Source organism: Metopolophium dirhodum, chromosome 9, assembly GCF_019925205.1.
Source record: "Metopolophium dirhodum isolate CAU chromosome 9, ASM1992520v1, whole genome shotgun sequence".
In the NCBI taxonomy this organism is placed as follows: Eukaryota; Metazoa; Arthropoda; class Insecta; order Hemiptera; family Aphididae; genus Metopolophium; species Metopolophium dirhodum.
The window spans coordinates 10,603,283-10,622,256 of NC_083568.1; the positions used below are offsets into that span (position 1 = coordinate 10,603,283).

The following is an 18,974-nucleotide window of genomic DNA, read 5'->3' on the forward strand; positions in this document are numbered from 1 at the left end:
CTGGACCCCCCCCCCCTCAGATACGGCCTTGAAGTGTATAACGTTTATGTAGGTATTTTATATTGGTCGGTAACCAATACCGAAAGAACTTCAATGTCGAATGCATTACCTACTTGGCATTCTATAAAATATGAAATCATATATAACTATATAAGTACAACAATAAAGCGAAACAACAAAATATAAACAAAAAAAGTTTGTCTGCATATTTTACATTTAATCGCGAGAAGAGGATGTTCCCCTTCCCACACACAAAAATCTCAACTCTATACGGTCCACCTTCATATATATTTTCCCGAGTATATATATTGAATTTTCGGAATATAATTTCAGTCGTGCATATTTTATATTATTTATCACCCAAACATACTGTTAGATCTTGGATATTGTTTACGACCGCATAATGGTGTCATATACAACTATACAAGAACACTCCGAATGCGTGTTATAATATAGCAGTTATATGGTAGGTTCTGCAGTTTTACACGCCGACATTGCTCCAATTATTCGAATTATTTGAATTTTTTGAATTTCAGAATGTGACAAGGAAATTGTGTGTAGTGTTATTGTTGTAGGACGAAGATACTTCACCCGTGCATCATTGAACTAAAAATATGAAATGCGTATGCGTTCATGACGTGTACTGACGAAGGCTGTTGCGGAGTTGCTTCTTAGACGTCATAATATAGTTTAGTGATGACATTTTAACATAATATTATATTCTATACAGAACGATGTCGCATGATATAGACCATAATCGTTAATATGTAGATCTTCTGCAAAAATTATATCATCATAATGTAAGGGCATAATTAGTAATTAAAATATACCTAAGTAATAACATAAATAGTAATAAATATTAATAGTTAATAAAGAATAAGGCGATGAAGTAAAAATGAGTATAATATTGATTAGTCTCGTTTTTCAATCATTCAATATCATAAATTTATAAAAAATATATTTTATTTATAAATATATAGCTGATCCCGTGCACTTCGTTGCCCATTAAAAATGCCAACTCTACATGAATAATATTAGATTTAAAACTCATGGCAACCATTTATAAACAAAAATTTCCATCGGAAATCTCAAAATCCCTGTTTGAGCACCTCCCGGGTTTGGTCCTATCCTTTTTATGGGCCCAAATGATAGGACTAATATATCTCTGTGCCAAATTTTATCGGTCCAGCCGTTTAGGAATGCATTATAAGGACATACAGACAGACAGACAGACAGACAGACAAACATTAATTTTATATAGATAATACTAATAAATTTTAAATACTACACATAATGTCATATTATATAAAATGTACATGTACAATTTACCTATATCCTAGTACGAGTATAATCTTAACCGATAATACTCGCAATGCAAATAGTGTATAACGTATACCTATACATATATGCATATAATATAATATTTGTATAGTTATGTACTTATGTGTTGGACGCTGATATATACCTAACATTTATATAATTATATTTGTATTCTTGGAAAATAACAATATTAGTGTACACCAAATTATGATTAAAAAATAATACAAATTTATATAATAGGTAGTAGGTAACTGTATTATTTTATTACATCATAATAGATGATATTAATATATTATTATATAGTTCATAATTCATATAATATACAATATACATAGGACATAGGTATAGTAGATACCTTGTGAGTACGGATATATCATTTAATGTACAACAAATAAACCCACATAGGTACATTTAATCCATTTTTTTCAGTGTATTGATATTATATTATACCTAAGGTCAAAAACACTCATGATATGTCACTAATAAAGTTTTTATCGAGTACCTACAAGATAATAAAAATACACGGGGTGGTCTATTTACGTACCGATTTTCTTATAAAATATTTTAGAGTTGTATTTATTTTCTAAAATTTATTTTAAACAACAACAGCTTTTTACCTACCGTACTATATAACCTAACCGGAATAATGGCAAAATATGTAGAAGGATGAAAACATAAAATAATATGTACACCCTTGATGCAATTGAATAAAAAAGTTACGTATAGCATTTTATAATGTTAAATATGGACGGTCATTTATACATTATACTGAAACGCTAAAAAATGTCTCTTCACAACTACGATGAAAATATTCAGTAAAATGACTGAACATTTTTTTTAAACTTCAATGAACATAAAAAAATTAAAAATTATTTAAATTTATATTTAATTAACGATATTATTTGATTAATTATAATTATTATTAACTATAACACTTTACCCACATCCGAACCTACCATCAATGTATCTAAAATATTCCAATACCGTCCACAATATTCAATTCGTATGTAAAAAATTAACTGAAACTGTTTTTTAGTTCCAAAAACCAGTTATTAAAATCACAGAGCTATTGTACACAAGACGGAACTCATTACTTATACTAGTACAAAGTGCTCTCAAAAATAAAAATGGGTATATATGTGTTAATAGCTTAATTTATAATTTTTGTTTTAGTGGTATTCAAATTTAAAACTTTGTATAACTGTATAACTGTATAAGTATAAATATATAACAGATATTGGCTACGTACTGTAAATTCTAAAACCCTAATATTAATATATGACATATTTTAGATAAGATGAATAGTTTTTATTTACATAATTACATATTATCCTTTGTGCTCTACATAATAATATAAGATATTGTACGGTACAACATGTATGCAATATCTACACATTTGTGTCATTTAAAATGCCTAACTAAAGACTAATACATATCCATACCTTCTAATAATATTATAACATAACTGTTCACTAATACAACTTGAAACCAATGGAATTTTAACGGATTTCTCTTTTCTAGTACGTGACAAATGACGAATGTTGATGAATTTAATTTATCATTCCTTAAACGTTCTATAATTTTTACGATTGTATTTAATATTTTAATGTCCTATGAGTAAAGTGTTTTCATTATTTTTGGTTACCCTGCAATATTTATAATTTTAATACATAGGTTAATAGGCACTTGATCGATTTAAGACATGTAAAAATACTTGTCATAGATAATTTTTATATACATACTTTAAATATCAGCATACAAAAATACGAAATTATCCCTACCTATATAAATTAGCCTACGTCAGGGGTCGACAACCTTTTTACTTACACGAGCCAAATATATTACTAAAACTTAAAAAAGGACTATTTAAAAAATACAACGAATTTATTTTTATTTCTTATTATAATTTTAGTTACCTAATTATTGTTCTTTTACTTTATATAAGTGTTATTAGGTAACATTTTATATTATTTAAATGGATTGCCTAATATTATATGTTTATTGTATTAATATAGATATTATACTAACTACGTATTTATCAGAAATTAATATATTCAAAATTGTTATCAGTTATTAGTTCAGGAAACTTTTGGATTTAATATTGTTTTTAACTTATCATTGATTTAGATTCACGTATTTACTGCTTATTGTCTTATTTCTAATACTAAAATGTTAATTCATTGTGAATATTGTGATAATAATGTTACTTAAGCTTACAGTACTTAAATTAATAAAAAATATATAACCCAAGTATATAATTTAAAAGAAATAGGTATATATGTTATTGTAGACAACATTAGATTTTATTGCAGAATTCTGATGACTCTATAATATAACTAATACCAGAACATTGTTATTTGTTATACTACTAGACTAGTGTCTGCGTGCGGTATCCCTGGAAGGTTTTTAAATTGTTGACTGTTGTGAAGTATAAGTATCCATAGAAACCTGAATACCTACCATTTAATCAGTAAAACGTAGCGCGTACTATTATAAAATCCAATAAGTCTTATCAAAGTACAATATTACAATAACCATAAAAGCATTAAAATGTCTGTAAATGCAGGTGATAATTTATTAATTGAAAAAGAATTGAAAATTGTAGTAGTAGGAGAACCGTCTACAGGAAAGGTAAATTATTAAATCCATACGTATAGTCTGTAAATAAACATCGAAACGTTTTATAAAAAAAAAAAAAAACATTTTTAAAAGTTTTTGTACATTTTATTTAGAGTTGTATCGTGTCTAGATATTGCCATGATGATTACACAAGACAATATATACCATCGTGTGGCGTAGAATTTTATTTAAAAAGAACACAAATTCAAGGTCATAACGTCAGAATCAATATCTGGGATACAAGTGGATCATCTAATGGACTTTTATCAAAATACATTTATAATGCTGATGTAATATTTTGTATTATATTGTTTTATACTTTTTGTTATGTATTTATCACACAATTTCAATAACAATTTTTAATTAAAAACATTGAAAATTAAACTACATGATTTTAATAGAAAAAATCATTATTTATATGAAGTATTATTTTTTACTACATAAATTAAATGTTTATAAATATATAGGCGATCATACTCGTGTATGATATAACCGACTGTGTTTCGTTTTCGGCTGTGTCAACGTGGTACAATAAAGCAATAAGTGTTCAATATGAAAATGTACCAACGTTTGCTTTATTTTCAAATAAATGTAAGTACCTATCCATAAAAATTTGGAAGTTGAACATACAACACGTACCTATATTTAGTAGAATCGTCAAAACATTAGAAATGGTTGAAACAGTAACATTTTTAACTTTTATAAATTTATTTGAATACCTACTGGTTTTTTTAAATAATTATGAATAATAGTATAATATTTTAATGATATTAGCATATTAGAATAAAAGAACATAATTTGTAATTATTAAATTGTCTTATTCTTATAAAATACTGTCCGCCTGCCAAATTATAAGCTATATAGTTACCTAACGTATTTAAATATTTAATAATCAATTAACTTGTAAATTGTATGAACATTTACAAATGTACCTAATTTTTGAAACAATTCTAATTTTTAATAAATAACATTATGTTACATTGTTACACACACAGGTGATTTAGAACACAAAAGATCAGTTGCTGAAGAAAAGCAAATATTATTTTCAAAAGAATTTAAAATACCGATTTCTCAATCAGTATCTGCACGCACTGGTGAAAATGTAAGTTAAAGAACAAATAATTATTATTTATAAAAATGTATTACCTGCTTGCTTCATTTTATTTATTCAAACAAATTATTATATTTAGATAATGTTTGCTTGGCAACAGTTAGTGGCTGAATGTTTGGGATTACGACTTTCGAAGTTTGATTTAGAACAACATTTAGTGAGACCTGTGAAAGCAGAAATCGAAACTACAATCAATCAGTATAAAACTATGATGTCGAACCAACAGCAAAATATGTCATCTACAATTTGTGTCATTCAATAGTTGATAGTGTATACAAAATTCAAATATATGAAATTTTTAATTAATAGCTGAACAACAACTGTTATGTGCATTTTAGATTCTGAGCGAAGCGATGAATGTATTGATTTTACAATGATGTGTTTTTTTTTTTATTTTTGTGTCTGTCATCACCTTTTAGGACAGTAAAAGTGCTTGGATTTTCTTCAACAGTAACTTTACTGACAGAAAAATGAATCTAGTTGGTACTTTGGGGGGTCAAAAGTAAAAATTTCCCAGTAGTTTTCAAAAGCGACATGAAAAACAAAAGAAAAATTAATGAAAAACGGGGATTTTTACGCAAAATCTGTTTTCGAGAAAATCGATTTTGGTTTTTGGTGTAACTTTAAAACAAATGACCGTAGGGACATGAAATTTTGACTGAATGTTTATATTAGCATTTTCTATGCACCATAAAATTTTGAAAATAATTTGACTCTTTTTGAGCTGTTTACGGACATTGTCAGTTTTCAATTTTTTTAGTTTTTTTTTCTATAAATATCAATAAATTTTTATTTGTTGGGTAAAAAAGCGTGAAAATTTAATATAAGGCTCCTAATATATCGTTCTAATAGCAGTTGAAAAATATTAAAAATACATAGGCACAATTTTTTTTTATAAGCATTTAAAATTCAAATTTTGACAAAATTTATCAAATTTATAATTTATTAATTATTTTGTAGTTAAAAATGTATAAAATGTTTAACTTTTATGGCTAAGGATTGAAAATTTAAAACAAGGCTCCACGTAAATAGGTTATATATAAATTACTTTATTCACAATAATATCATCAAATATACTTGGTAATATCATAGGCTGACTGACCGTTTTCTCTCAGAATCGTTTTTCTTATACAATGATATTATATCATTGAATTCAAATTTAACACCATCCATTACAGTAACTCACTTGTAACCTACTGTACAGCAGAGCGACATCTACTTATCCACCTTTTTTTTGTTGTTTGTTTTTATTAATTTAACTAAAATATAAGAATAATAATGAAATATTTTAAGGAAAATGTGTTTTAATTTATAATACTTGAGAAAACTTAACTAGTTCATTTAAAATTATAATTTGTTGCATCACTATACGTATTGTGTATTAACATTGGTCCAAACATATTATAAACTAGGTAGTTCTTTTGAAGCCTTACTAAATAAATTATCATAGATATCATACATTTGAAATGATTTTAATTTATATGTATTTATATTTAATAAATAATATTTCAATTTTATATTTTGTATATTTAGTTAACAAATTTATTTTGTAAACATATTTTTACTTTTAGTTATTACTTATAACTATGAGTTATGACTAATTATTATATATCAATTTAAATTTAGTGATTTACTCCGTCAATGTAAGTAATAGGTATATTAAAGTCGGTGTAGTGCCGTGGTGTACAGAAATCGTATTCTTATATAATAAATATAGAATAAAACAACAACATATTTTGAAATATTTTTTATACATAATCATATAATATATTATATACACACACACATTAAAGCAATGGATTGTTTTCATTTAATAATAATTATAATATCTAATATAGTAGTATCTAATAGGTTTGGTGAGTCATCTGAGCAAAAACATAAGACAACACTATATTATATTTATATAGTAACTCTTGCTAAATTATCTGTTAATTATCTGTATTATTAATTTTATTACGTCCTGGTCACCGGGTCATTGGCGTTTAAATCAATTATATTTATAAAGTGTTGAATTTAGAGATATGTATACGTCAGATAAATACAAAGGTAACTGTCCTAATTACAAAGTACGGCGTACGGTATAGGTACAATTAATATTATTTATTATTACCCAAATAAACTTTGTACTATTGTAGATTGGATTAATTTGCACACGATACACAATGTCACAATGCACATAATAGATAAACTGATGTGTAGTTACTCAGTATTATGGGTAAGTAAAGGTTATCACTTCACACGGATGAAATCGAATTAAGAACTACCTAACAGTTTTTAGCATCCAACAAAAAAACAGGCGGTTTTAAAAACTAGAATTTTAAACCTTTTTTTGACCTTCCCAATGCACCAACTAGATTGACTTTCCCACCGGAAAATATATTGAAGTTGAAAATCGAAGTATTATTTCGACTACTTATGGTGTACATACACAAATAAAAAAAGGTGGGTAAGTGGATGTCGCTCTGCTGTACAGTAGGTTACAAATAGGTCACTGTCATTGATGGTATTGAATTTGAATTCAATGATATAATATCATTGTATAAAAAAACGATTCTGAGCGAAAACGGTCATTCAGCCTATGATTATACCAAGTATATTTGATATTATTGTGAATAAAGTAATTTATGTATAACCTGTTTACATGGAGCCTTGTTTTAAATTTTCAATCCTTAGCTATAAAAGTTGAACATTTTATAAATTTTTAACTACAAAATAATTATTAAATTTTAAATTTGATAAATTTTGTCAAAATTTGAACTTTAAATGCTTATAAAAAAAAATTGTGCCTATGTATTTTTAATATTTTTCAACTGCTATTGTAAAAACATATCAGGAGTCTTATATTAAATTTTCACGCTTTTTTACCCTACAAATAAAATTTTATTGATATTTTAGAAAAAAAAACTAAAAAAATTTAAAACTGATGTCCGTAAACAGCTCGAAAAGAGTAAAAATATTTTCAACATTTTATGGTGTATAAAAAATGCTAATTTAAACATTCAGTGAAATTTTCAAGTATCTACAGTCATTCGTTTTTTAATTAGAACAAAATAAGAAAATCGTTACATGAGGAATCGAGTGAATATCAAATGTTGTAAAAATATGAATTTCAAATGCTTATAAAAATTTTAATTTGACTTTCTTGTAGACATTTTTTTTTTTTTGATAAAGGTAGATAAACTTATGAGGAACTTGTATCACATTTTAAAATCTTAGATTTAAAAAGAAAATTTTTTATGAATTTCTAACTCAAAATAATTTCCAAATTTTCGTCATTTTTACGTATTTTGTCAATATTTGAACTTAAGATGCTTATAAAATAAAATTGTGGCTATGGATTTTTCATTTTTTTCATTTGCCTTTGAAACAATAACCTAGGAGTCTTCTATTAAATTTTCAAGCTTTTTTAACCAACAAATAAAATTTTATTGGTATTTATAGAAAAAAAACTAAAAAAAAATGGAAACTGAAAATGTCCGTAAACAGCTCAAAATAAGTCAAAATATTTGGAAAATATTATAGTGTATAGAAAATGCTAATATAAACATTCAGTCAAAATTGCATGTACCTACAGTCATTTTTTTAAGAGTTGCACCAAAAACCAAAATCGATTTTGTGTAAAAATTCCCATTTTTCCTTAATTTTTCTTTTGTTTATCTTGTCGCTTGTGAAAACTATTGGGACCCCCCCCCCCCCCAAAAAAAAAGTACCAACTAGATTCACTTTCCTATCAGAAAAGTTACTGTTGAAGAAAATCCAAGCATTTTTACTGTCCTAAAAGTTGATGACAGACACAAAAATAAAAAATAAAAAATAAAAAAAAAACACCCATCATTATAAAATCAATACATTCACGCTTCGCTCAGAATCTAAAATTAAAAAAACACTCATCATTGTAAAATCAACATAGCTCTGCTCAGAATCAATAAGTAAAATGACAAAAATTGTGGCTGTATTCCCGATATTTTTAATTCGCTTTAAAAAAAACTTATCAGGGACAGTGTTTTAAATTTTCAAGCCTTAGGTTTACGATTCAAATAGTTAATTTATTTATGTATTAAATGGTTAGTTGAAAGTTAAAAAAAAAACTAGTAAAATAACTAAAAATTAGACTACAGTATAAATCTATAGTAGGTATATAAATACGTCCAAACCATTGATTTTATTAGGAAATTATTGGATATAAAATTAAAATCACTGTATTTTTGTGATTTATATAGCTATATATTTATGATGCACAATTTATATTAATCTAATATAGTGATTGTCATAATCTCATAAGCCAGATGTATTAAAGTTTTGGGAAACAGTTAAGTTTTTTTTTTGTTTATGCAAAGAGTTTACCGAGCAAATTTAACATAGGTACTTAGCCAATGGTTCTGTGTTTATTATGTTTTCAATATAATGTATACCTACACAATATAAATCTAAAATCAATAACATCTGAAATACTGTAATCATTATTCATTACAAAGGTAGTCTTATATTAATGTATCTGTAGAAAAAATACAAAACTCTATTAAATTGTATAACTTAAAATAAAAAATACCATGTCTTGAAAGATGAGATATTTATATTTGCATATGTTAATGAGTAGCACGTTTTTGAAATGATAAAAACTTCAATATAAATTTGTTAATAAGAACTTTTTGAATGTTATTATATTTTTTGTATCTAAAATTAAAAATATGTGTGGGTAGTAAACTAGTATTGATAAGTTTCCAGTTAATTTGACCATGTTACAAAAAAACGTATAAAAATAATTTTTATCAACCATATATTCGCACTAATCTATTAAAACTTCAAACTCACATTAAATAACTTACTTCCCCTCTAATCCACTTTTGTTTAAATTAGAATTTCGAACAATCAACACAGTCAAAAACTATTTTGTAAGACACGCCCGATATATGTATATACTAATAATAGGTAAATAAAAAATTTCCTCAAGCACCAACATAATATATTAGTATATAACATAGTATATTAGTATATTGCGAAGGTCATTTTTCATAAGTATAACGCGTCAAAGTATACCTAATCAATTTTTATTAGTTTAATCGATTGGTATTTATTTAAATGGGTACCTATACGTTTATATTTCCAATCACAACTGAAATTGTCCACTCAAGTAGCTGGCTGTAAAAAGCTTTTAAAGCAAATGTTATATAATTTAAATACTCAGAGAACGTCACATTATGGTTTGGAAATTGTAATTTGTCTCTCACACGTGTAACATATCAAAATCAAGGCAAGTACCTAATGACTAATGAGTATCAATTGGTAATTATTTTATTGGGAAATGATTTTAGAGTTAAGACTCACAATATCACATAAAACAATATTTTCAAGGGCATCCATGAATTATAATCCATAATATCATTTTTGCTTTATAATTATTAATACAAATGTTACAATTTTAGACTATAGCTATTGTCTAGATACCTAAGTACTAAAATAAACTTAAAAATGGGAATTTATGAAACGTATGGTTCATTTTGTTTAGAAACAGAAAAATATGTTTAAGACACCCTCGAGATATTGTCATGTTGATTTCTTTAATTTGTAAGCGTATAAGCTCAAAATTCACTTACCAATAATTTACGAGTTTATGACTGATCTGTGTGAACTTGTTTTCGCTATGTTGTACACGTGTGAAAGACAAAGATAACAAACCTTGGTATGGCGTCGTCTTAACAGACAATAAAACATCCAATATACCATATACGTCTTAATACTTGTATAATAGTCAATAAAATAAATAACATTGCATTGTACATGAATAATTTAAAATCGATATCTTTAGTAGAAATATAACTTAAAAGTAATTGTATAGGCAGGTTCACTATTTTAGAGATTTAGGAAGTTTAAGTAAATAATAATATTCATTCAAGGTGTACCCATACAATAAACTAGATAATAAGTTGCACAGTCAAATGCCAATATACAATGTCAACAGTCAATACTATTTACCTACATAAATTACATTAATTAGGTACTAATAATCAATTATTAATTAGATAATTTTAAAATATTAGAAATGAAAACAATCGATACAGATTTCTTAAGGTATATCCAGACATCTGGCTCAGTCTTACAGTCCTATTACAATATCTTACACTCTTACAACAGGTATGCACTTTACCATGTCTACATTCTATACAACCATAAATGCTCATCAGAATCCATACTGTTTTGTTCTTGGCGCAACAGTTAGTAACTAGAAAATTGTCAGATTCAATTTTGAATAAATATTAAATAAGATGAGTGTATACTGTATACGCAAGGGCCCATACAAACTCTTATATTATTAATCCAATTTTATTCTAATAACAATGAAATCAGTATATTTCTAAATCAGTATAATATCGTATTTTAATTTTTTTTTTTGACAATGTATGATGAGATAAAAATATGTCCATTTTACCCAAAATAAAAGTGCACGAATTAAAAATCGGACACTTTTTTACTCGGTTTGTTGACTGTTGAATAAAAAAAAAAAAGCTGATTAATGTATGCAGAATGCATATATCGCATTGAAGGAAACAATACCTAGTCGAAATAATAATACGCGTTCGTATAAATACTCGTTTATAATTTACTTTATCGGTCGATCATTCCGATTAAATAAATTATACTCGGCGATACCTATATTATATACTCAGGTGCCTATATGATATAATGTATATTTTAATTTTATTGAGTATCATGTGATCGGGAAGTATAATATAATAAATAATAATATATACGATATAACTATAGTATTAACTACGTTAGGCACGGAAAATCAAAGACGAAAAAAAAAGGAATCGCCTGCATCTACGTCTTATAAACGTCACGTTGAACTAATTGACTTCTATATTATATTATACGCTTATTATAGGCACCTACTACGTGATTGTGTTATAGCGGGAAAATTAGCATAATAGGCGATTGTATACCTACATATAATCGCGCATACAAGAGCAAGGCGGTCATTATTACGTCGCGATCATTGTTGTGGTGATTTGGAGTGTTTGTTTGAATTGCGAATGAACCGCGACGGGACACGGAGGTAAAAAAAAAACACACAATTTGTTAATTAAACTAACCAATAACGGCGGCGGCACCGAGTAATGGACCGTTAAACAAAAATTGTAAAAAAAACCCATAACGCGAGTGCGCCCATTAACTATGACGTAGGCACTATATAATTGTCACAGAATAATTAATGAATTCATTTTAAGTAATTATTACGTTTATTATGCGCGATGCTACATATTATATTTTGTACGCTTCGCGATATTTTTAATCAACGTGTCCATTGATGACCGTGTGTGTGTGACGAAAGAGTACTTTAATTTTGTTTTGTTATAACGGGTGAGGACCTAAGCCGGTCGATCAGGAGGCGGATAACGGAAAGACTTCTGAAAGCGAGATCGGAGATCGTCGATCGGTACGTTATTATGAAAGACGTATTCGATTCGAACATAGACAACAATAGTTGCAATAATTATAATAATAATAGGACTCGGGAGGTCGTTCTGAGTGGGATCGACTTTACTATATTATAGTATGCATATATATAGCTGTCGTGCACTCATACCGTCGATATAAAATACGGACGACGGCGCCGGATAGTGTATAGACGTATAGTTAATCTATTCTGTGCTATTACCGCGGAGTGTCCGAAAATCGTGACGACCGGACATTTGGACTCACTCGACCTGCGGACAGACCTCTTGCAACCACCCCTCCGAGCGCTCCGAGAGAGCCGCTACTACTACAGTACTACTACTACCGCTACAGCGGCGCTATAATATAAATATATATATATATAATGTCATTACCTAACCGTTGTACCCGCCGCCGAATGCCGATAAAAGTGATATCGGCCGAATAACGTGTTTTCAACGCCGCCTTATCAAGAGTTTCCGCCGCCGACACGTTAATAACAAACATAATATTATTATATTAAAAAAATTGATAGATTTATTATTATTATTATTATACATTATTGCCATTATTATTATTATTATTTTTCTATTAGTAAGTTCGTTGCCGTGTCCGCGTGTAGTGTACCAGTGTGCCTTATCGCGTAGTACGTTGCAGCCGCACTCGTAGTACGCACCGCCGTCGTTTTCTGACCATCTCCTCGTCGTCGTTGCCCTCGAAATCTCCGAAATCGTTTCTCGTAATATTGTCGTTGTTATTATTATTATTCTTACCATTCATTCGGATCGACATACACAATAATATTATTAAACACACACTGTATTAATATTATTGTTGGGATATATCGTACGACGAAATAGTTGTAGAAGAGATATAAGCTCGCCCGCGTGTTTGCCTTCGGTAGTTTTGCGCAACAAATACATAATATATATACGACTCGATATAATAATAATAGACATAAATATAATAATAATAATAATAATAATAATAATATTAATATATTCTTAAGGCGATTGTGTGCACACGCAATCGCGTTCGCGTATCTCTCCGCGTTAATTTGATTTACGCACAACTCGTTTTACCTGTTTTTACTTTTATCATTATTTTCCTCGACCAGAACGGTATTTCGTATTTTCGTTATTCCTCCTCCCGCCGACTGCATTATGGCCGACGCGATTTTTGGAGGTATTGAAGGGTAAGTCTACGATTAAATATGTATTAATTTAACATGTCTTCCCAACTTCCGCGTTACTGTAATATTAATACACGTATTTTGTGCGGATAACAGGGGAGCATCGGTTTCCACGGTCGTCATAACCAATGGCAACGGAGACATTTTAGCTGAACTTAAAGGAGAAGGCACAAACCCGTGGGTAAGTATCATAATATTATATATATGTACTTGTCTATGGTAAGTACCTAATTATTATTTATACATACAACTTTAAAATGAAATTTGATTTATTTTTGAACAAACGGAGGTACTTATGCTTGATGTTTAGATAACAAAAATTAGAAATACATTATTACAGTTTAGCTTTACTTACATTTTCACGAAAACTACTATCTGTTGACTGTTAATAGATATTAGGTAGATGATAATATAGCAACCTATACATTTTTTTATTTTCTTATCAGACTACATAGATATAATTAGGTACCTAACTAACAATGATACAATATGTTTAAAACTTTTAAGACTTTTCTTGGCCATAGTTCTGCTTATAAAAACATAAAATCTTGTATCTATTATTTAGGTACTATCGTTTGAAATTCACCTTTTTCTTAACAAATACATAGGTTAATATTTTTATATTTATATAAACAAATTGTTCATCACAGACAATAAGATATGAACCTATACTTTATTGGTAGACAGTTATACAGACAATCTCAATTAATTAAAAAAGTAAACGTACAATGTTGGACTATTCTAATTTAACATTTTTCCAGTAGGACTGTTTTAATTAGGCACTGTTGTACATCAATCGACAATCACCTATTTAAAGAAATTATGAAGTTACAATAAAATATAATATTATAGTTCTGATCATGGACTAAGATAGTCTTATAGATACACTATCGTAATCCGTAGTTCAGATAGTATAACAAGCAAAAATAGAATACATCAATTTAGCAATCTCAAAAGACTCAATTTATTTTTAAGTAACTGAAATAAGCAATGGATAAAAATATATTGTAAGTGCCTATAATAATATATTTGTATTTAAGTCGTTCAAAAGATACAACCCTACAAAGACCTATTAGATCAAGACATTTCTTAAATGCTTATTTAATATACATATTATTAAGTTTATTTTATTTTAAATTATAATAATAATTTAAAATAAAATTACATTATAGAAATTTATAATTCAATAATATATATTTTTTAAACTCACTAAATAAATTGAAGGTTGCCTATCATTAATGATTAAATAGGTAATAGTAAGATAAATAGGCATTGATTTTGAAAATTATACAGACATCTCATAAATTAACCAAGGTTTCTTATATAATAATATAATATTGTGGATTTATTTTAAGCAACACATGTTTTCCTATTCTGATTCATTAATCTTCTTATGCTTTTTAACTATTATTACCTTTTAATTAAGTACTACTTTAACATAATTTGTCTATAAATAGCTAGGCATTGATGTTGGTAATATTTTGTATACTATGTTTATGTGTTTGTGTTAACATTGTTAAGTTAATACTTTATTGATTTTCTTAGATAATTTATATTTTATATGCTATTGCTGTTGATCATTTAAAAATTAATTCATTATATAATGTTGAGAAAAATTAGACTAAGTTTATTTAATTAATTATATTTTCAAGGCTCATAATTTCATTAAACAAATTAAGAAACTAATGTTATAGATAGCCAAATTTTTTCAAGAATATTTAGATTTAAGATCATATATGGAACTAGTATTTAAATTATCAGTTTTTATTTTTTTTTTTTATCTAATATAAGGTTATTGATTATTGACGTCAAATCAAATACTTAAGAGGTCAAGTACAACAGAATAAAAAATGCCGATAGCTGAAAAATTTAATTAATAATATCAATATAAATAAATAAACGGACTTATCCATGCGGTTTAAAGCATATCCATATTATAATATTATTTTGAAGTGTTTAGTATTATAATAGATATTATAATTGTAATGTAATATTTAAAAAAATATTTTAAGTTAATGAATTTTTATAATTTAGATTCTTGGAATAGAACCCTGCCTGTCTCGAGTTAATGACTTAATTAAAGAAGCTCTCGGGAAAGCTAATCTTAATAACAATACAAAATTAAATGGATTGGTTTGTATACATTTAAAAGTGATTTGACTGTACAAGTTTTGTATAATTATAAAATTTATCTATTTTATAGGGATTGAGTTTAAGTGGATGTGAAGATCTCATTTTCTGTAAAACATTTGAGAGTAAATTAATAGAATGTTATCCAGACCTTACTGACGCGGTAACTGTTGTTAGTGATACATTGGCACCAATCGCACTAGCTTGTGAATCAGGTATTTAAAAAAAAAAACTTTTTGATGAAAATAATTAACTGTATTACAACACTGTCGATTAATATTGAATTTCATGTATAAAATTTATTATGATACAAATTTAAATTCAATATTTATTACTTTAAAGGTGGAGCTGTTATTATTTCTGGTACTGGTTCAAATAGTCTACTAATAAATCCAGATTCTTCAATAAAAAGATGTGGAGGCTATGGACACTTACTTGGTGACGAAGGCAGCGGTAAGATGAATACAATTTCTAATTGCCTTTGTTTATAATTTAATTTGTCTTAAATGAAATATGTTTTTTATTGATAATACTATGTATCTATTTTTTAGCTTTTTGGATAGCATTCAAAAGTATTAAATTATGCTTGGATCATTTAGAAGATTTTAATTATGTTCCAAATGGTTATTCAATTGACAGAGTGTGGGAAGCAATTAAAGCACATTTTAATATTGATAAAGTGTAAAAAAACTATTAAAATAATGACGTTGAATAATAAGTACTAATAACCAATAATTAATTTATAATCAGTCTAGATTTGTTGAATGTATTTTACGGTGAAAAAAAAGAAAAATCAGAAATAGCTAGATTGTGTAAAACAATATCAGAACTAGCTGAAGATGGAGATGAACTAAGTCTGTGGATCTTTAGTGAAGCTGGAAAAGAGTTAGCAAAATTTATACAATCACTCTACCCAGGTGCTGATAAAGTAAGATCTTATTTAAAAAATATTACCACATAGTGAAATTAACATTGTTTTAAATACAAATGTAATTTAAATTTACTTCTTAATGGTATTTGTATTTGACTGTACTGTTTGCTTAACTCAAGTAAAAATGCTTTTGTTTTGATTCTAAATTTATTACACAAATATATTTTGTTTTAATTTTGAAAAGAAAAAAACTAATTACTAAACTAATTTCAGAAAACTTTCATAAGTAAAAAAAATAATGAATCAATAGTTTAACTGTTTAACAACTCAAAATTAACAGAATTTATCTACAAATATGATTTTTTTCAATTATTGATTTTATTATTAACACTATTTGATTCATTAATAATCAGTGATTTAAATAAGGAGAAAAGAGTACTTTTTTTTAAATTATTTGAACATATCCCTTCTTACTTTTCTAAATTATCCATATATTATGAAGTTTCCTGGTTCAGAAACATAAATTTAAATAATTTTTGTATACTTTTATAACCCTTTATTCAAAAAGGAATGCAATCTATTTAAGCAAGAATCTTAATTGTATGACATGTTATCTATTTATTAAGTTCAAACATTCTAGTTAGGTACACTGTTTCAAATTGGTGACTAGATTTTTTCCTGCTAGATAATTGAGATAGTTATTATTTTATGATTAGTGAGTATAATAACCTATAATATATGTTTTAAAAAACAAAATACATGTATTTAGGTATTGAATGAAATAATAAATAAAGTAAAATGCTCATGTTTCTAAAATTAACGTGAGTGTTAAATTAAAAATAATAAATCATAATTTGCTAATATATACTTTGTTTATACATAGATGTTACATAAAGAAAATGGTGGATTGCATGTGGTGTGTGTTGGCTCTGTATGGAAAAGTTGGGAATTACTCAAAGAAGGATTTATGAATCAACTTGATCACCACCATAACTCACAAGAAACTATAGTTGATGAATTTACCTTACTGGTGCTTGAAAAGACTGTTGCTTTAGGTGGAGTATATCTAATTGCAAAAAAATTAAATTTCAATTATCCTTATGATTATGAACATAACTATCGGAAACTTTTCCATTATGTACATGACCGACAAGGCCAATAGTACAGTAGTGGAAATTGAATCAAAAACAAATGTGGCCTTACCAATTTTTAATGTAATTATTGTTTATAACCATTGGGTCTTATTTTCTTAGTTTGGTGGTCTCTGCTCATTTTTGTATACTTGTTATTTGAGCACTATACCTTTTGTTATAATAATTATACTTAACTTAATTTGTTTATAGGTTTAGAATATATTTGAAAGCCAAACTAGTTTTAATAGTAACAGATAACTTAGCTTTAGGAAAAATATACACTGTCAATTAACCATTCTTTGTATCCTTATTGTATTTTAAAATAGACTATAATAAGTTAATAAAATATTAACAAAAATCACAAGTATGGGGCCAAATAGTTTTATTGTTCATTTTATTTTAATCATTGTTGTTCTTTGTTTTTTTTTTTAAATTTATTAATTTAAAAATATTTTAAGTCATACTGCTATCTTTTAAGCTTATCTATAAATGTCCATTTGATAAATCATTTTACTTAAAATTCTAAAAAAGAAAACAATAGTGATTACGTATACAAATAAGTACATCTTATTTGTAATATTATATTTTTACATAACTAAATTTTAATGTTTAAGTAATTTATTTAGAATTATAGTGTTAATGGTACTTGGAAATTGTAGTTACCTCAATATTATTTTGAATATATATTTAATTTGTTATTATTGATGATTGCATTTTTAATTGTTTACAATCTGCCTATGTGCGCATAAAATTGTTGTTTAATGTTAATACTATAGATATTTATTTATTTGGCAAATATTGTTAGTAAATTATCAATAATCATTAATCATACTGTTTAGTGTTTCATACCTACAGATTAGTCTTCAATTACTTTACGTTTTATAAATATCACAAATAATTTAAATGTATTATCCTCTCAAATAGAGCAGACCGGGTGGGGGGCATTTAAACCAGACTTCATATAATTTTACATTCATACATTTTTGTCAATAATAAAATCTATTTAACAGGGCATTACACCAACATTTGTTGTCTCCGTCTTAGAGTGCGTAACATAGCAAATTGTACATTCAGCAGAACACGTGTAGCTCCGTTAACTTAAAAATTAGAATGAATTGACCTCTTATAAAATTTAAAGATAAGATAATTATCTAAGGCCTAGGC

At 26.8% G+C, this 18,974-nt stretch overlaps 2 protein-coding genes across 2 annotated transcripts; both read left to right on the top strand.

Annotated features, from left to right (window-relative positions):
* The first annotated feature begins 3,818 nt into the window (after positions 1–3,818).
* Positions 3,819–5,356, top strand: LOC132952357 (ras-related protein Rab-28-like). The gene is made up of 5 exons (XM_061024639.1): positions 3,819–3,951; positions 4,053–4,229; positions 4,407–4,530; positions 4,935–5,041; positions 5,130–5,356. The coding sequence occupies exons 1-5, from the start codon at positions 3,871–3,873 to the stop codon at positions 5,310–5,312; spliced, it is 672 nt and encodes a 223-aa protein (XP_060880622.1). The 5' UTR covers positions 3,819–3,870; the 3' UTR covers positions 5,313–5,356.
* A 7,312-nt stretch (positions 5,357–12,668) lies between these two features.
* LOC132952564 (N-acetyl-D-glucosamine kinase) lies at positions 12,669–18,511 on the top strand. The gene is made up of 8 exons (XM_061024890.1): positions 12,669–13,679; positions 13,773–13,857; positions 15,711–15,809; positions 15,880–16,021; positions 16,149–16,259; positions 16,358–16,487; positions 16,557–16,734; positions 17,561–18,511. Exons 1-8 carry the CDS (start codon positions 13,648–13,650, stop codon positions 17,837–17,839), a joined length of 1,056 nt encoding a protein of 351 aa, XP_060880873.1. The 5' UTR covers positions 12,669–13,647; the 3' UTR covers positions 17,840–18,511.
* Positions 18,512–18,974: the final 463 nt, after the last annotated feature.

What these genes read in the sequence shown, in the direction of transcription:
- LOC132952357 (XM_061024639.1), top strand. Translation starts at nt 3,871, where the DNA reads ATGTCTGTAAATGCAGGTGATAATTTATTAATTGAAAAAGAATTGAAA. An exon ending in GAGAACCGTCTACAGGAAAG is followed by an intron (nt 3,952 to 4,052) that starts GTAAATTATTAA and finishes CATTTTATTTAG; the next exon opens with AGTTGTATCGTGTCTAGATA. An exon ending in CTGCACGCACTGGTGAAAAT is followed by an intron (nt 5,042 to 5,129) that starts GTAAGTTAAAGA and finishes TATTATATTTAG; the next exon opens with ATAATGTTTGCTTGGCAACA.
- LOC132952564 (XM_061024890.1), top strand. Translation starts at nt 13,648, where the DNA reads ATGGCCGACGCGATTTTTGGAGGTATTGAAGG. An exon ending in ATACAAAATTAAATGGATTG is followed by an intron (nt 15,810 to 15,879) that starts GTTTGTATACAT and finishes TCTATTTTATAG; the next exon opens with GGATTGAGTTTAAGTGGATG. An exon ending in TCTACCCAGGTGCTGATAAA is followed by an intron (nt 16,735 to 17,560) that starts GTAAGATCTTAT and finishes GTTTATACATAG; the next exon opens with ATGTTACATAAAGAAAATGG.